Below are 19333 nucleotides of genomic sequence, written 5' to 3'. Positions count from 1 at the left end.
CCTCCACAGCTGTCTGTGGCAAAGAATTCCACAGATTCACCACTCTTTGGCTAAATTATACAAAAGATCTGCCAGAGTTTCCCACTGAGTTCCTCCAACAGATAGTCTGCTCCTCCAGATTCACCACATCTTGCATTTTCAACAAAAATGTGATAACCTTTCTCCTTTCATCAGCCACTGCATGACTCATCTGCAATAGTGAGACCATTTTAATTCCAATCCCCATTCTCACTCTGATAGGTCGATCCATGTCCTCTTCTTTCACCTTGTGATGAGGCTGCTCTCAGAATGGAGGAGCAATACCTCATGTTCCTCTGGGTCTGAATGAGAATCAATTTCTTCCCCCAGGCTGTTAGGCCTCTGAATTCCTTGTCACATCATATTCTGAGTCACTGGTTAATCTGTTCCGTACCTTACAATATTTAATAATAATGCACTTCAATTTGTTATTTATGTGTGATTCATCTGTAGATTTTATCCTTATATTCATGTTACCCTGTTATGTGTACTAACCTGGTTTGAAGAACTGTCTCATTGTTATATACTGTATATTGCATGGTAATATACTTTATATATAGATATATAATTAAATGACAATGGACTTGACCTGACTTGACTTGTGTAGCCCCCAACCTGATGGCATGAAAATTTTTTTTTCCAGTAAAAAAAACCCTTCTCTCTTCTTTTCCCATCTCTGGCCTCTTATTTCTTCTCACCTGTCTTCATCTCTCCCTGGTGACCCTCCTCCTTCCCTTTCTCCCATGGTCCATTCTCCTCTCCTTTCAGATTCCTTTTTACCTTTCCCAGCCACTTGGCTTCGCCTGGGCCTGAGATATACATTTGTTTATTCATTTCATAGACGCTGCCTGACCTGCTAAGTTTCTCCAGCATTTTGTGTGTTTTGTGCATGTTGCTCAAGGTTCCGAATATCTGTAGAATCTCTCATGTTTATTGCATTTTTTACTGAGTGCCTGAGGATAAATAGATCATTTATACAGTTTGGAAATCTTCCTATGACTATTTTTCTTGAAATACATGTCTACAAGAGAAAGTTGAAGAAGAACTTTGAAGTAAAACCAATAACAAACTCTACTAGTAAAGATCAGGTGCAATTTCTACTTTAATATAAATCACGTTATTCAATCAAATATGTATTAAGCAAATCATAACAATCAAGTCTATATTTGAAATATTTTGTTAATGTGGATATTGTTGAAGGGTTTACTTTGAATTGAAATCTCCTCAATCAATGCCTGACATGTTAACCTATTATAAAGCAAACCTAAATTATGTTAGCCAGCTCCCAATATTTAAATGTTACAAGTTTAAGTGTTAGAAGTAATTGCATTGTTTTCCATCTGGAGATGCCCAAGTTTTGTGATGGTGTGGACTCTGTGATCAAATGTTGGGGTTCATCACTCTCCCAGCAAACACGACACTCCTGATATTGTTATCAGCAATTAGTAACAAGAAAGGTCTGTTAGTTTTAAACTCAATAGGAAGAGAATTTTGGATTAATTCGTCGTTTCTAAATGCAGCCGAATTTATTCCTTCCTCATTTACTTCCAGCCCAGCCTTATGTATCACCTACAGAGGGGAAAAAAAAAGTCATCAAACTTGATTTATAACAAAAACATCCAATTTATAAGTTTCATAGATTTTCCAAATAATTTATTACTATATATGATTAATATCTTACACATTACAAAAACAGTGTTGTTGTGTTTTAGGCCTATAAACATGCACTGAATTATTCAAACTGCCTATTTAATTATTTCGAGATAATTAACCCTAACCCTAACCCTAACCCACAGATTTAACACCAGCCTAAGTACATTTCCACCCACCCACCATCCAGGACATGCTCTCTTCTTGCTGCTGCCATGAGGAAGAAGGTAGAGGAGCCTCAGGACCCCCACTACCAGGTTCACAAAGAGTTATTCCACCTCAACCATCAAGCTCTTGATAACTTCACTCATCCTAAGTTTCAAATGTTCCCACAAACTATGAACTTACTTTCAAATGTTCTCAATGTTTATTGCTTATTTGCAGTGGCATGCAAAAGTTTGGGCACCGCAGTCAAAATTTCTGTTACTGTGAATAGCTAAGCAAGTAAAAGATGACCTGATTTCCAAAAGGCATAAAGTTAAAGATGACTAATTTCTTTAATATTTTAAGCAAGATTACTTTTTTATTTCCATCTTTTACAGTTTCAAAATAACAAAAAAGGAAAAGGTCCTGAGCAAAAGTTTGGGCACCGGGCATGTTCAGTACTTAGTAACACCTCCTTTGGCAAGTATCAAAGCTTGTAAATCCTTCGTGTAGCCAGCTAAGAATCTTTCAATTCTTGTTTGGGGGATTTTCGTCCATTATTCCTTGCAAAAGGCTTTAAGTTCTGTGAGATTCTTGGGCCTTCTTGCATGCACTGCTCATTTGAGGTCTATCAACAGATTTTCGATTAGGATTAGGTTGGGGGACTGTGAGGGCCATTGCAAAATCTTCAGCTTGCACCTCTTGAGGTAGTCCATTGTGGATTTTGAGGTGCGTTTAGGATCATTATCCTGTTGTAGAAGCCATCCTCTTTTCATCTTCAGCTTTTTTCCAGACGGTGTGATGTTTGCTTCCAGAATTTGCTGGTATTTAAATGTATTTATTCTTCCCTCTACCAGTGAAATGTTCCCCGTGCCACTGGCTGCAACAAAAGCCCAAAGCATGATCGATCCAACCCCGTGCTTAACAGTTGAAGAGGTGTTCTTTTCATGAATTTCTGTACGCTTTTTTCTCCAAAAGTAACTTTGCTCATTGTTGCGAAAAAATTCCAGTTTAACTTCATCAGTCCACAGGATTTGTTTCCAAAATGCATCAGGCTTGTTTAGATGTTCCTTTGCAAACATCTGATGCTGAATCTTGTGGTGAGGACGCAGGAAAGGTTTTCTTCTGATGACTCTTCCATGAAGGTCATATTTGTTTAGGTGTTGCCCTTGGCCCTTGTGGCTAAAGGGATCGGGGGTATGGAGGAAAGGCTGGTACAGGGTTCTGAGTTGGATGATCAGCCATGATCACAGTGAATGGCAGTGCAGGCTCGAAGGGCCGAATGGCCTACTCCTGCACATATTTTCTATGTTTCTATGTTTCCACAGTAGAACAGTGTATGGGGTGGGATGTATGGGGTGTCAGGGAGGTGTAGCACCTCTGGTGGGGGAACATATCGCATCCGTTTCAGGCAGGTTGTTAACATTTGGTCCCCACCTGGCACTCATCTCTCACCTGCGGGTCTCCGTAGCTGTTTGCATGTGACAGCAGCCACACCCCAGGCAACGGCTTTGACAAGCCAGCTAAACCAGTTGAGAGTAACCAGCTGAGGGTCTCAAACCCTCGGTGAGATAGGGAGTTGTCTATCCCAGCATGTGAAAACAGACTCCGGTGGATTCAGTGGACGAGACCAACGGAAGGTCCAACGGTCAAGAAGGCAGTCTCTGCAAGCATCGTGGAACGTGTAGAGCACGACAAGACAGAGAGGATGTCCTGGTCATCCACTGTGCCTAATTCCATCCCCAGCCATCTCAGCTATTGTCTTGTCACTGGATCCGGATGGGAATTGGGAAGAAAGAGTGAAGCTGATACTGCACAACTCTCCCTTACTTAAATCCAAATCAAGCGCTAGTCTCGACATCACCATCATCATCATAATGGTGTTGAGATCTTCATGGACGACGATGGACGAACAACTAGAACAGTGCACCACCTCTCCAGAGTCTGCTAAATCTTCATGAAGGTCTTTTGTAGTCAAACAGGGGTTTTGATTTGCCTTTCTAGCAATCCTACAAGCAGTTCTCTCGGAAATTTTTCTTGGTCTTCCAGACCTCAACTTGACCTCCACCACTCCTGTTAACTGCCATTTCTTAATTACATTACGAGCTGAGGAAACGGCTACCTGAAGATGCTTTGCTATCTTATTATAGCTTCTCCTGCTTTGTGGGCATTATTTATTTTAATTTTCAGAGTGCTAGGCAGCTGCTTAGAGGAGCCCATGGCTGCTGATTGTTGGGACAAGACTTGAAGAGTCGGGGTATTTATAAAGCTTTGAAATTTGCATCACCTGTCCTTTCCTAACGATGACTGTGAACAGGCCATAGCCCTAACAAGCTAATTAAGGTCTGAGACCTTGGTAAAAGTTGTCTGAGAGCTCAAATCTCTTGCGGTACCCAAACATTTGCATGGTGCTATTTTCCTTTTTTTCACTCTAAAATAGTACAAAACAAAAATAATACACTAATCTTGCTTAAATGTTGAAAAGAATGTTTCATCTTTAACTTTATGACTTTTGGAGATCAGTTCATCTTTACTCACTTAACTATTCACAGTAACAGAAATTTTGACCGGGGTGGCCAAACTTTTGCATGCCACTGTATGCATAATGATTATTATTTTCTCTTTTGTACCTGCACAGTTTATTTTTTGATGTTGCCGCGTTTGCCGAGCCTGCAATTAGCTTGCAGATGTTTCCTCACCAGTCGAGGCTCTTAAGAAATGTGAGGCAGTAGAATTCAAAGGTCAACTGAAGGGCTCGCCAATCAGGATCAAAGCAAGTGAACAGGGGTCTCCATGAACACAAGCACCCCCAGAGAGAAACACCAACGACTACGCACTGAGGATGTCATCGCGACTGGAGATGAAACATCTGCAAGCTCGGCAAACACCAGAACATCAGACACCTGAACCCGAGCGACCAGGATTCACCACCATCCTAAACAGATTTTGTGGTCCTTTGCACATTGGTTGTTTGTTCATCCTATTCAGTGCAGTCTTTCATTGAATCTATTGTGTTTCTTGGATTTATAGAGTATGCCCACAAGAAACTGAATCTCAGAGTTGTATGTGGTGACATACAATATATGTACTGTGATAATAAGTTTTCTTTAAACTCTGACTTGCAATGAGCAATTAGCCTACTAACCAGTACAACTTTGGGCTTTGGAGGGAACCCCAGGTAACCCGAAGTCAACCCATGTGTTCATGAGTAGGAAGTCCAAACTCCTTCCAGACAGCATTGGCCTTGAACTCTGAACTCTGAACTCTGATCCTCTCTTAAGCATTGAAATTGAGCTCACATGCACCAGTTGCACTGGCAGCTCATTCCACACTCTCACAACCTTCTGAGAAAAGAAGTTTCCCCTCATTCCCCTTGAACTTTTCACCTTTCACCCTTAACCTATGACCACTATTTGTTGTCCCACCCAACCTTAGTGGAAAAAACCAGCTTGCATTTAGCACATCTACACCTCTCATAATTTTGTATAACTTTATAAGTCTTCTACATTCCAAGGAATAAAGTTATAACCCATTTAATATTTCCTTATAACTCAGATCCTCCAGACCTGGCAACATCCCTGTAAATTTTCTCAATACTCTTTCAACCTTATTTAACATCTTTCCTGTAGGTAGCTGACCAAAACTGCTCACAATCCTTCTAATTAGGCCTCACTAATATCTTATACAATTTCAACATGACATCCTATTTCCCAATCACAGGACAATTTACAATGACCGATCAACTTACTAACCGGTACGTCTTTGGACAGTGGAAAGAAACGAGAGCGCGCAGAGGCTACCCATGTGGCCATGGGGAGAATGTACAAACTCCTTATAGGCAGCATTAGGAATGAACCTGGGTGCCTGTACTGGAAAGCCTTGAGCTACCCACCATGCTATCATGCTACCAGAAGGTTATCCTTTACAAGGAAACAACTAATCATGTTCAGGATTATTACCCGTTTGGTTTCTGTGTGCAGGCCACAACATGAAAATTATTCCTGCGTAAGTACCAACTGTACTCTTAGGAGATAGAACGTAGACAGTACAGGCCCTGAACAGGTCCTTCAGCTCACCAAATGAAATAGTCAGTGTATGGTCAATCATACGAATCCGTTCTGCCTACACAATATCCAATTCCATTCATTTTCCTCAAATTCATGTCTATTGAAATATTCCTTAAAATACCCTAATGTTTCCGCCTCTACCACCACCCCAGGCAGCACATTAAAGGCACCCACCACACTTTGATGTTAAAAAATTTGCCTCTCATATTTCCTTAAAACTTACCCCCTCACCTTAAATATGTGTCCTCTGGTATTAGACATTTCAACCCTGGAAAAAAGCTACTGTCTGTCTACTCTATCTATCCCTCTCATAAACTAATAAAGCTCTATCAAATCTCCCTTTAGCCTCTGGCACTCCAGAGAAAACAACCCACGTTTGTCCAGTCTCTCATTATAGCTCATGCCCTCTAATCCTGGACTAATGAAAGCAAGCATGCATATTTGCCTTCTGAACTACCCTATCAACCTGAGTATCCACTTTCAGGGAGTTATGCACTTGGACCCCAAGATTTCTCTGCTGAGCAACACTGTTAAGTCTCTTGCCATTAACCTTTACATTTTTACCTCCCAAGGAACAACACCACATTTAGCAGGGTTAATCTCCATCTGCCATTTCTCTATATATATCTGCAATCAATCTATATCCAATTATACTTTTCCAGTCATTTATGCTATCCAGAACACCACCAATTTTTGTATCATCGCAATTTACTAACCCTTCCATCTACATTTTCATCCAGGTCACCTATACACATCACAAACAGCAGAGATCCCAGTACAGATCTCTGCAGAACATCACAAATCACACCCTCCAACTGGAGTAAGTCCCCTTGACCTCTACCCTCTGTAGGCAAGCCAGTTCTGAAATCAAACTGCCATTGATCCCATGCATCTTAATCTTCTGGATGTGCCTCCAATGAGAGATGTCTTACTAAAATCCATTTTTACAACATCCACAGTTCTACCTTCATCAATCACCCTCATCAATTTGTCAAAAAAAAATCAATCAAGTTAGAAAGACATGACTTGCCCCTAATTAGGCCATGGTTCTCCAAATACTCATAAATGCTGTTGCTAAGAATTTCCTCCAGTAACTTCCCAACCACTGATCTCAGACTCACTGGTCCGTGGTTTTGAGAATTATCCCTGGATCTCTCCCCATGACACAAAGATAGGCAGGAAACTGAGTTGTGAGGAAGACCTAGGGCGACTAGAAAGGGATATCGATTGTGTAAGTAAGTAAGCAGAGATCTGAGAAATGGAGTATTAGGTGGTAAAATGTGAACTTGTCCATTTTGGGTGAAAAAGTGGAAAAAGAAATATCCTCAGAACAGTTGCAGAACACTAGGGAGGGATCTCGGTTCTGGTACAAGATTCAAACAGTTTTAGCAGCAGATACAGCAAGCAGCCAGGAATGCTAAGAAGATCTTACTATTTGTTGCAAGTAGAGAGACCATGCTTCAGTTCTATAGGTCTTCAGTAAAACTGTAGTAAGAGTACTATGTTTGTATATTCCAGGCAGGACGTGCCCTCTTCTCATTGCTACCATCAAGGAAGAGGTACAGGTGCCTGAAGACATACACTCAATATTTAGGAAAAGCTCCTTCCCCTCCATCATCAGATTTCTGGACTGACAATGAACCCATGTATACAATCTCACTATTTTTTGCTCTCTTTTTGCACTAATTATTTAACTTAATTTTTAAAAATATATTTCCAATTGTAATGTATAGTTTCACATTATTAACAAAAACAAATTTCACAACATATGCCAATGATATTAAACCCAATTTAATATCATTGGGTGGATTGGTATAGTGTACTGTACATAGGGAATGTGGAGGGGTGGGTCAGTGGGTAGATATGTATAGGATACGTATGGATTGTGGAGGGTAGTTCGTGCATTCATATTCAATGAGTGCATACAAACTTAAACATTTAAATTATTCCAATAAACCAAGCAGTACTTTCGTGATCTTTTGTTAGTTAACATAAACAGTATTCAATATAATCAATTTTCCAATGGTTTACCTCTGATAATTTTAGACGGTCATCAGATATTCCAGAAAAGTTTGCATAGTTAGTAGATGCATCTTCGATACCCATGGACCTCAGTAGGGATTTAAGTTTGTAAGTTGCCTTCAGCGTCATCTTTGGGAAATGCACATCTACAGATCTGTCACGAACATAACACCAGAAAGGTATTGTATCATCTCACATTTTCTCACATCTTAAATTTTTAAACTTTTACTGATAAATAAATTAAACTAACACAAAGGAAATCTAAAAATTAATGCAACACACACAAAATGCTGGAGGAAAACAACAGATCAGGCAGCATCTATGGATTGAAGGTTCAAGATTGTTTTATATAATTTCCAGTACACAGGTCCAAAGGAGAATAAAATAATTGAAACTCCGGGTCTGATGCAGCTGCAAAAGAACACGATAAGACAAACACAATAACTGGAAAAGATAGAGGAGGTAAAAGAAGGGGTGGGATGGGGGATGTGGGGAGCAGCACTACTAATCAGGGACAATATCACAGCTGTACTCAGGGTAGACAATGGAGGGGTCAGATATCAGATGCTGAGTCATTTGGATAGAACTCAGGAATAGGAAGGGTGCAATCACACTGATGGGATTGTACCACTGACCCCTAATAGCCAACGGGACATTGAGGAACAGATTTGTAGTCAGATTAAGGAAATGTGTGAAAATATTAGGGTCGTTGTCATGGGGGATTTCAACCTCCCTAATATAAAATGGGAGCTTCTTAGTGTAAGGGGTTTTAGATAGGGCAGAATTTGTTAAGTGTATCCAGGAAGGTTTCTGAAATCAATATGTGGACAGTCTAACAAGAGGAGGGGCCGTACTTGACCTGGTGTTGGGAAATGGGCCTGGCCAGAGGTGACTGACCTTTCAGTGGGTGAACAGTTAGAGAACAGTGACTTCAACTCCTTGAATTTCAGGACAGTGTGTGGTCTTTGTGGGAGAGTTTTTAATTGGAGCAGGGTAAATTAAGAAGATGTTAAGCAGGAACTAGGAAGCGTTATTTGGGAACACCTTTTCTCTGGAAAGTCCACATCAGACATCTGGAGTGTGCTTAAAGATGAATTGTGCAGAGTGCAGGAAAGATATGTTCCTGTTAGAAGGAAGGACAGGGTTGGAAAGATAAGAGAACCTTGGATGTCAAGAGCGGTGATGAATTTAGTCAAAAAGAAAAAGAAAAAGTATGCAAAGCTTCAAAAGTTAAGATGAAATGAAACACATGAGGAGTACAAAGAAGCTAAAAAAGAACTTGAGATGGGAATTAGGAAAGCCAGGAGAGGTCATGAAAAGTCCTTGGCAAGTAGGATTAAGGTGAATCCAAAGGCATTCTATACCAGCGGTCCCCGACCACCGGGCCACTGACCGGTACTGGGCCGCAAAGCATGCGCTACCGGGCCGCGAGGAAACGATATGATTTGGCATTATCAGCTGCACCTTTCCTCATTCCCTGTCACGTGCACTGTTGAGCTTGAACGTACGCGAGGTCATGATCCGCGCGTCATCCATGTCAGCGCGGGAAGGAGATCAACTCCTCAAGCTTGCAAATGATGGCGGGCTGAAAAGTATGTTTGATATAAGGTCTCTGCCGGCATTCTGGATCAAAGTCAAGGCTGAATATCCTGAGATAGCCACAAAAGCACTGAAAACATTGCTTCCATTTCCAACTACCTCTGCATTGAATGCAACAAAGACTAAACTGCGGAATAGACTGGACACAAGGAACCCCCTTCGAGTATCGCTGTCTCCCATCACCCCTCGATAGGACCGTCTTGTTGCAGGGCAACAAGCCCAGGGCTCCCACTGATCAGCGATATTGGTGTGTTGCAATGATTTTATATGTTCATAGGGAGAAAATATATGCTGTGTGTTTAATATCCAAACGTTACTTAAAATGTTATGCTTCTATTGACTTATATAACCATATAACAATTACAGCACGGAAACAGGCCATCTCTGTCCTTCTAGTCCGTGCCGAACGCCACTCTCACCTAGTCCCACCGACCGGCACTCAGCCCATAACCCTGCATTCCTTTGCTGTCTATATACCTATCCAATTTTTCTTTAAATGATAATATCGAACCTGTCTCTACCACTTCTACTGGAAGTTCGTTCAACACTTACTTCAAGCTCTCCAGTCCTCCCCTGATAATTAACTTATCACTATACTCATGCGAGGAAAATATGCGCTGTGTGTTTAATATTAAATTCATTAGATAAACCCTTTTAGAAACAAAATTGAGGTGTATTAGCCACTTATCACCTATATTCTGGTCGTGATTAACATCGCCCCCGCCCAAACAGAATCGCCAAAAACGATTTGTAGCAGAAAATTGGCACGTACACGCATGCGCACGCCATGCATACGCACTGGTGCCCACGCATGGCTTCATCGTCATTGTAGACTTTCTCGGGGTAAACACAACATATTTGACTGCTGCTCTTGTCCGTTGGCAACCCTACCCTACCCGGCCCGCCCACCCCGGGTTGACCGGTCCACAAGAATATTGTCAATATTAAACCAGTCCGCAATGCAAAAAAGGTTGGGGTCCCCTGTTCTATACTTACATCAAGAGTAAAAGGATAATGAGGGAGAGGGTGGGATCACTCAATGATAAAGAGGTGAACATTTGCTTGGATGCAGAGAATCTGAGTGAGGTACTTAGTGAATACTTTGCTTTAATATTTATCAAGGAAAAAGAATTTGGCAGACCAGGAGATCAGTGCTGCATGTATATTTACATTAGGGTGTTCGGAGTTCTCGAAGAAGGAAATGTTGGGCCTTTTGATGAGAATTGAGGTGGATAAGTCCCCAGGACCTGATGAGATTGAAGGATGCAAGAGGCGAGATTGCTGGGCCCTTGACTGGTATCTTCATGTCCTCCCTGGCCAGAGGCAGGGTCCCAGAGGACTGGCGAGTGGCTAATGTTGTACCTTTATTTAAGGAGGGGCATGGGAAAATCCTGGGAACCACAGACCAGTGAGTCTCATGTCAGTTGCCAGGAAATTGCTGGAGAAAATTCTTAGGGATAGGATATATGAGCATTTGGCCTAATTAGGGAGAGTCAAGTGGCTTTGTATGGGGCAGGTCGTGCCTTACCAACTTGATTAAGTTTTTTGACAAGGTGATGAGAGAGATTGTTGAGTGTAGGGCAGTGTCTACATGGATCTTAGTAAGGCATTTGACAAAGTCACTCATATAAGGCTAATCCAGAAGATTAAAATGCATGGTGATTTGGCTGTTTAGATTCAGAACTAGCCTGCTCATAGAAGACACAGGGTAATGGTTGAAGGGACTTCTTCCATAAGACCATGAGACCATTAGACACAGGAGCAGAGATTCGAGCTGGAGGTCTGTAATTAGTGGAGTTCCACAGGGATCTGTGCTGGGATCTCTGCTGTTGTGATGTATATAAATGACCTGGATGAAACTGTAGGTGGGTGGGTTAGTAAGTTTTCAGATGATACCAAGATTGGTGGAGTTGTTGATGGTGTAGAAGACGGGCAAAGCGTACAGCTGATATAGATCAGTTGCAGATATAGGCAGAGAAATAGCAGATGGAATTTAATCCAGATAAATGTGAGGTGTTGCACGTTGGCAGGACAAATGCTAGGAGACAGTACACTGTTGAGGGCAAGGTCCTTAACTGTGTTGCTGAGCAGAGAGATCTTGGGATCCAAGCTCATAGCTCCTTGAAAGTGGCTACACAGGTCAATAAGGTGATTAAGAAGGAATATTTGCTTTTAGTAGTCATGGAAATGAGTTCAAAATGCAAGATATTATTCACAAATTTATAAAACCCTGGTTAGGCTTTGTCTGGAGTGTTGTGTACAGTTCTGGTCACCCCACCATAGGAAGGATGTTAAAGATTTGGAGAGGGTGCAGAAGAGGTTTACCTGTACATTGCCTGGTTCAGAGGGCATGTGCTATCATGAGAGATGGGATAAACTTGGGTTGTTTTCTCTGGAGCATTGGAGGTTGAGAGGAGACCTGACTGAGGTTTACAAGGTTATGAGAGGCATAGATCCTAAAGGCATAGAGGGAGTATCTGTTTCCCAGAGGGCATGCATTGAAGGTGAGAGTGGGTAGGTTCAAGGGGGATGTGAGGGTAAGTTTTATACCTAGAGAGTTATAGGAGCCTGGAATGCGCTGCCTGGTATGGTGGTAGAGGCAAATACATCAGAGGCTATTAAGAGATGTTTGGACAGGCACATGGATGTAAGGAAGATGGAGGGATATGGACATGGTGTGGGTAGGAGGGATTAGTGTTTGGTTGTTTTTGATTTGCATTTTAGCTGGTTTGGCACAACACTGTGGGCCAAATGGCCTCTTCCTGTGTTGTCTATGCTCCATCATGTCTCTGGTGATAAATCTGACTTCGAAGAAGGCATTTGGCTTGTTTGTCTTCACTAGTCCTTGAGTTCAAAAGTTAGGAGGTTATGTTGCAACTTTATACAACTCTGGTTAGGCCACATCTGGAGTATTGCATACAGTGCTGGTCACCTCATTATAGGAAGGATGTTGAGGCTTTGGAGAGAGTGCGGCAGAAGTTTACCAGGATGCTGCCAGGATTAGAGAGCATGTGTTATAATGAGACGTTGGATGTACTTGGTTTTCTTTTCTGTGGAGCAGTGAAGGCTGAGATGAGATGTGATAGCAACGAATGGCCTGTTCCTGTGCTGTACTGTTGAATGTCCTATTTTCTATGTTGCCCCTTCGGAGTAGAGATAAGGAGGAACTTTGTGAATGAGAGTGTGGTGAATCACTGCCAGGGATCACTATATGGGTCAAGTCATTGAGTATATTTAAAGTGGAGGTTGATAGGTTCTTGATTAGTCAGGGCATCAAAGGATACAGGGTGAAAGCAAGAGAATGGGGTTGAGAGGCATAATAAATCAGCCATAATGGATTGGTGGGGCAGATTTGATGGGCTGAATGGCCTAATTTTGCTCATGGTCTTTCCATCATGGTAATTATTTTAGTTCACTTGTACAGCTAGAAAATAATAATAACATTAAATTTGATTTAATTGAACTTACTGCTTTCGCATTGACAACAAGAGATGATCAAATTTTTGAACGGTCAGGTTCCGCTCCAACTCTGCCAATTTTCCAGATTTTGGTAGCAAAATCAATAGGGAGGTATTTCCTGCATATTCCATCAGAAGCACTTCACTGGAGAGGTCCTCGGCATACGTTCTGTAATACGTTCCTGTCCTTCTCATCATGCGAACTCTCTCTGTTGTTCTGTCATCGACATGAAAGTCAGCTTCATAAGTGCGCTTAGCGTCGAAAGGCTGCAACCATTCACCTGGAGAAATCAAAGAGATAAGCGTACTCAGGTAATTTTATCAACATGTATGTGCATGCAACATACTGTATGTTCAAGTTCAAAGTACATTTATTATCATACTACGCACACTATATGCATCCTTGAGGTTTGTCTTCTTGCAGGCAGCCACTAAACAAAGAAACGCAATAGAATCCGTGAAAAACCCTGCCCCCACACAGAACAAACCGTCAAACCCCCAATGTGTGAGAAAAGAACAAATTATCCAAACAATAAACAAGTAAACAAATACCACACAGAACGTGAACTGCAGAGACCCTGAGAGTGAGTTCACAGCCCCGGAGACATTTCAGCACAGAGGCAAGTGATACCAGTCCAGGAGCCTGATGACTGCAGGCCACAGCCCTGGAGGCAGTTCAGCACAGAGATGAGTGCCAATCACTGCACACCACAGTGCTAAGACAAGTAAACCATGCAGAGTAGTGAGTTCATCCTTTACCCTCGACTTTGATGCTCTGATCTTGTAAATCTGGCTTGGTGCTTAAATCCATAGTCATAGTCATAGTCATAGTCATACTTTATTGATCCCGGGGAAAATTGGTTTTCATTACAGTTGCACCATAAATAATAAATAGTAATAGAACCATAAATAGTTAAATAGTAATATGTAAATTGTGCCAGGGAATAAGTCCAGGACCAGCCTATTGGCTCAGGGTGTCTGACCCTCCAAGGGAGGAGTTGTAAAGTTTGATGGCCACAGGCAGGAATGACTTCCTATGACGCTCTGTGTTGCATCTCGGTGGAATGAGTCTCTAGCTGAATGTACTCCTGTGCCCACCCAGTACATTATGTAGTGGATGGGAGACATTGTCCAAGATGGCATGCAACTTGGACAGCATCCACCAAGCATCCATTTGTTTTAGCTCTCAGGCTGGGACCTACCGTTTCAATCTCCTCTCAAGTACACCCCAGCAATGGCCAAACATCGGTTCATTTCTTGCTCTCGGGCTCAGACCCTGATGCTTCGATTGAGCCCAAGTCTGCTCCAGCAATGGCCGCCATAGCTGTACTGCATTCTCGAGAGTCCGGTTTACTGAATCCTTTCGGACCGAGACACTGGATCACATCTGTCTCTGATGCACCATTTCTGGACATTGTCATATCAGAAATCACCAGAAAAACGTACTGTTTTCAGGCATTCCTTATTTAGGAAAGTATTTTCATTATCTATGTGCTTGCTAAAGATATGTTAGATCTGTTGAAATGGACATCGTGGTGGTGGACTGTGATATCTCTTTTTGCCCTTTCAAGGTTCTTCTTGAAGACCCTGACCTGGAGTTACATTCTGACTTCGGTTCTTTGCAGGAATGGGACCTGCTCATGCGGCCTCATAACTGTCCGCTTTTCGATATGCCAAGGACATGGCCTGGAAGACTAACGTGCCTCCGGGGTGCCGGATCTTTGTGGCTCTGGAGACGGGCTGATTCAAGGCCGGTGCTGCCACCGATGACGACTGATGTGTCACGGGAGAACAAGGAAGATCGGAAGCAGCAGGCTGGCTGCTGGCTGTGTTCCCAGAGGCACAGAGCTCAGAAAAAGCGATGCAACAGACTTTTAACACCAGAAATCAATGAGTTGTTCTGTTACATCTCCCCTCTTGCTGTGAAACGGGGACACCTCTTTTTCCCTCATTAGAGAAAGAGAGCCTGTGGTATGTCAAATACCGGGTGACCGAGTAGTCTTTGGGCAATTCTGAGTCTTTACTGATGCTTTGCTGCATGCTTGAGTGGGGCGCCACCGATTAAGGGGAATGTGAAGGGAAACTCCTTCACTCAGAGGGTGGTGAGGGTGTGGAAGTAGCTGCCAGTGCAAGTGCTACATACAAGGTACTTGGATGGGAGGGGTACAGAGGGCTCTGGTCATGTGCAGCTCGTTGGAACGAGGTGGTTTACATGGTTAGGCTCAGATCAGATGAGTGAGATGAGACAAATGGCTTATCTCTGCTGTGCTTTTCTATGGCTTCTTATATCTTGTCTATTGTCTCAAGGCTGGGTGTGTCTGCCCCTGTACCAAGCCCACCCCCACCCATGACACTCCTTCTGTGCCATCGGTCCCACACTCCTTCTGTCGCCCTCCACCCTCCCCATTCCCAACATCCTTTCCTCCCGCCAGATTTACAAACTCGTTCTCCACTGCATGTTAACAAATACAGAACTGTACAAAGGTCTTAGGTACACGAGCTATATGTATGTGCCTGAGACCGTTACACAGTACTGTAGCTGGACACAACATCATTGCCAAATGGCCTTTTCTGTGCTGTAACATTTTCTGTTCAAACCAATTTCCTGGCCATGATTTTATTCCTTTCTTGATGTTAACCAGCGGAGTTTAATCGGAAACACAAGAGGTTCTGTAGTTGCTGGAAATCCAGAGCAACACACAAAAAAATGATTGAGGAACTCAGCAAGTCAGGCAGCATCTGTGGAGGAGAATGACCAGTTGACATTTTGGGCCAAGCCCCTTCTTCAGGCTGATAAAGGAAGGAGAGGGGGTTGGAGAAAGAAGTTTGAGCTGGCAGATGATAGGTGAAACCATGTGAAGATGAAGGTGGTTAAGTGGGACATGGGAGATGAGGTGAGAAGCTGGGAGGTGATGGGTGGAAGAGGTAAAGGGTTAAGAAGAAGGAGTCGGATAGTAGAGGAGAGTGTACCATGGGAGAAAGGGGAAACAGAGTGAGGTGATGGAGAAGAAAATGGGTAAGAAGTGAGACAAAATGGCGAATAGAAGAAGAGAGAAGAGGGAGGTGGGAGAAATGACTAGAACTTGAGGTTGATGTTCAGATTAAACTTGTCTTTTCTCTATGTTCAGTACGCAGAGCAACACACTTATAATGATATTGATGCTGCCAGTGGGAAATAAGCAACGTGCTACCTAGAATGCTAAAAGTGATCAGTGTGGGTACAGAACGTAAACCACAGGTACAGAACAGTTTCTCTACCTCTACTGAATAACAAATACTGCTAACATCTACCAAGAATTGGATTTGCTTTTTGCAGAAATTATAAAAGGAAATGGAGCCAATAACCTATTTTGTTGTTAGTCACCCTTATTGAATCAATTGCTAGTTAGACACACATCTCAAAGTAATTCATTGGGTTTGATGATTTTTGGGTCATATTGAGAACTTGTAGGTAGTGCAAGTTCTTTCTTTCCTTGAATACTCCCATCTCTACCAATGACTCAATCAGTGCGCCAAGTCTGATCATGAGTCCACTTACAATGAAGCTATAATTTAAATGAACAAACGCCAAAAAGGAAAAGGAAAACAGACAAGAGAAACAGACCATAAGATATAGGAGCAGAAGAAGGCTATTTGGCCCATTGAGTCTATTCTACCATTTCATCATGACTGATCTATTTCCCTCTCAGCCCCAATCTCCTGCCTTCCCTCCGGTAGCCCTTTATGCCAAAACCAATCAAGAATCTGTCAAGCAGCACACATCAAAGTTGCTGGTGAACGCAGCAGGACAGGCAGCATCTGTAGGAAGAGGTGCAGTCAACATTTCAGGCCGAGACCCTTCGTCAGGACGAAGTCTCGGCCTTAAACGTCGACTGCACCTCTTCCTACAGATGCTGCCTGGCCTTCTGCGTTCACCAGCAACTTTGATGCGTGTTGCTTGAATTTCGAGCATCTGCAGAATTCCTGTTGTTTGCGTTTAAGAATCTGTCAGTCTCTGCCTTAAATATACCTCATGACATAGTTTGAAATACGCCCCAAAGATAGTTTGAAGTAAGAGAGTTTAGAGCACATCAAAGTAAAAGGCATATCGGAGGAGAGATGGACAGAGATGTTCATGTTTGACTTTATTTATTTGGCGATACAGGGCAGAGTGGGCTCTTCGAGCCACACCATCCCATCAACCCCCACCACCCACAAACCCAATTAATCCTAACCTAATCACCAGCCAATTTACAATCACCTATTATCCTATCCGGGACGACTTTGGAAACTGGAGCACCCAGAGGAAACCCACGCGTTCCATAGGAATGATGTACAGAGGCTCCTTACAGAACAGAATTCCAAACTCTGGAATGTCACACTAACCGCTACCCTACTGTGGTGCCCCTGTGTGTGAGAGATGCACAGGATCAAGGATCAAGGATCAGGAGAGGTGTACAAGATGGAGAACAGAGAGAGATCTGCAACTCCAGTGCATAACTTTAAAAAACAATGTGGAACTTCCTGGTGGTCAAACTTTTTAATTTCTCCTTTCCTCTTCAAACATGTTGGTCCATGGCTTCCTCTTGTGCCATGATAAGGCCATCCTCAGTGTGGAGGACTAACACCTTGTATTCCATCTGGGTGGCCTCCAACCTGATGGTAGGAATTGCGATTTCTCCTTCCAACTAAAAAAAAAAATTACCTCCTCCTCCCCTTTACTCTTCCCCTCCCTGTCCTCTTACCTGTTCTCACCTGACTGTTACCTCCCCCTGGGTCACCTCTTCATTCCTTTTCTCTCATGGTCCACTGTCCTCTCCTATCAGATTCTGTCTTCTCCAGCCCTTTGCCTTTCTGATTCACCTGGCTTCACCTATCACCTTCTAGCTATCTTCCTTCCCCATTTTTTATACAAGCATCTTCCCCTTTCCTTTCCAGACACGAAGCAGCTCTCAGCCCAAATTCTTGACTGTTTATTCATTTCCATAGATGCTGCCTGACCTGCTGAGTTCCTCCAGTATTTTGTATGTGTTCCTCTGGTTTTCCAGCAGCTGCAGTATCTCATAATTATTACAAATAAAATATAACCAAACAAATATAGCATTGTTTGGATCAATATTTCAAATACCTAAACTAAAATAAATATATTGTCTTGAAAATTGATTACTGTTCAATGCACTTTAAGTTTCCTGAGAAATAATTTTTTTATAAATAGAATACAGTTCTAAGTTTTCTGGTTCACTATCAATAATCTTGCATAGAGCCACACAAATTAACAATGCATTCAGAAATGTTTGAATTACAGGTAATTCTGACATCATCACTGCCCAGAAGAAAGCAATGGCAAATCACTTCTGTAAAAAAATTGCCAAGAAAAATCATGGTCATGGAATGACAATGATCGCTCATGTCATACAACGCGGTGCATAAAAAACAAACAATTGCAAAACACCCCTACCCTCACAGAGCATATAAAGATGTTTAGAGATTGTCCTACTCAATATACAGAAGTTGAAGCATCAACTGATTCAATCATTAAATGATGTGTGTTTAACGTCCAAATGATATCTTACCTTTGAAAAACACATAGTTGAGAAGAAACATCAGAGTATCCGGTGAGAGGGGCTCTTTAAGAATGTTTGGGATTTTGCCGTGGGTTATGTCATTCACATAAGCGTTTATTTTGTCTTTTGTACTTTGTTGTTCATGAAAATCAACCCTCTCTATGGTGGCATTATAATATTCCTCGGCTTCTCTGAGGAACTTTTCATGAATTTCTTTTCCCTTTTGAACATACAGAGAACTTCCCATTTGGATTCCATCACTCACATTGTTCAAATGCTCCAAAAGCTGGCGGAATGTCTCCCTCACGGCGACAGTACCATTGTTTGTCATGTTGCTGTATCCAAGAACCTGCAGGAGCTGAGCCCGAGTATTTTCCTTGGCACCCAATGACAACATGCTCAGGGAGGCAGAGATGCTCAGTGGAGAAAGGAAAATATTTTGGGAAGCTGTGACTGGTTGATCGGCAATCGTTTTGTACAGATGCAATGCAAATTCTGAATTTGCTGCTGAGAGGCTGAGGAGGGAAGGATGTGGGGTAGATTCATTGACAGCAGAGGGATATCCACTGACCATGCCACTGGAAGGCAAAGCCACCATCAGGAAAGCAAAAGCAAGCAACTTCTCCATGTTGAACCTACAAAGTAAAACACAAACCTAGAATGTATTTATTGTACACTATTTAAAGATACAGCGCAGAACAGGTTCTTCCAGTCTAACAAGCCACAATACCCCAAAACTCACCTATTTAACCCTAGTCAAATCACAGGACAATTGACAAGGACCAATTAGCCGACTAACCTGTACATGTTTAGACTGTGGGAAGAAACACGA

At 42.4% G+C, this 19333-nt stretch overlaps 1 protein-coding gene across 1 annotated transcript; it reads right to left on the bottom strand.

Moving 5' to 3' along the window:
- Positions 1–1398: 1398 nt before the first annotated feature.
- LOC134356729 (alpha-1-antitrypsin-like) lies at positions 1399–19129 on the bottom strand. The gene is made up of 4 exons (XM_063067804.1): positions 18511–19129; positions 12969–13239; positions 7911–8055; positions 1399–1587 (listed from the first exon to the last, which is right to left on the bottom strand). The coding sequence occupies exons 1-4, from the start codon at positions 19127–19129 to the stop codon at positions 1399–1401; spliced, it is 1224 nt and encodes a 407-aa protein (XP_062923874.1).
- Between the last annotated feature and the right edge of the window lie 204 nt (positions 19130–19333).

Source organism: Mobula hypostoma, chromosome 1 (genome assembly GCF_963921235.1).
Source record: "Mobula hypostoma chromosome 1, sMobHyp1.1, whole genome shotgun sequence".
NCBI classification, from domain to species: domain Eukaryota; kingdom Metazoa; phylum Chordata; class Chondrichthyes; order Myliobatiformes; family Myliobatidae; genus Mobula; species Mobula hypostoma.
The sequence above is the reverse complement of the archived record's forward strand: the minus strand, read 5'-3'. Positions and strand labels throughout refer to the sequence as shown.

Coding starts and splice junctions, on each gene's coding strand:
- LOC134356729 (XM_063067804.1), bottom strand. CDS start 19,129: ATGGAGAAGTTGCTTGCTTTTGCTTTCCTGATGGTGGCTTTGCCTTCC. Junction 13,240..18,510: donor CAACTATGTGTTTTTCAAAG/GTAAGATATCAT, acceptor TGATTTCTCCAG/GTGAATGGTTGCAGCCTTTC. Junction 1,588..7,910: donor ACCGTCTAAAATTATCAGAG/GTAAACCATTGG, acceptor TCCCCTCTGTAG/GTGATACATAAGGCTGGGCT.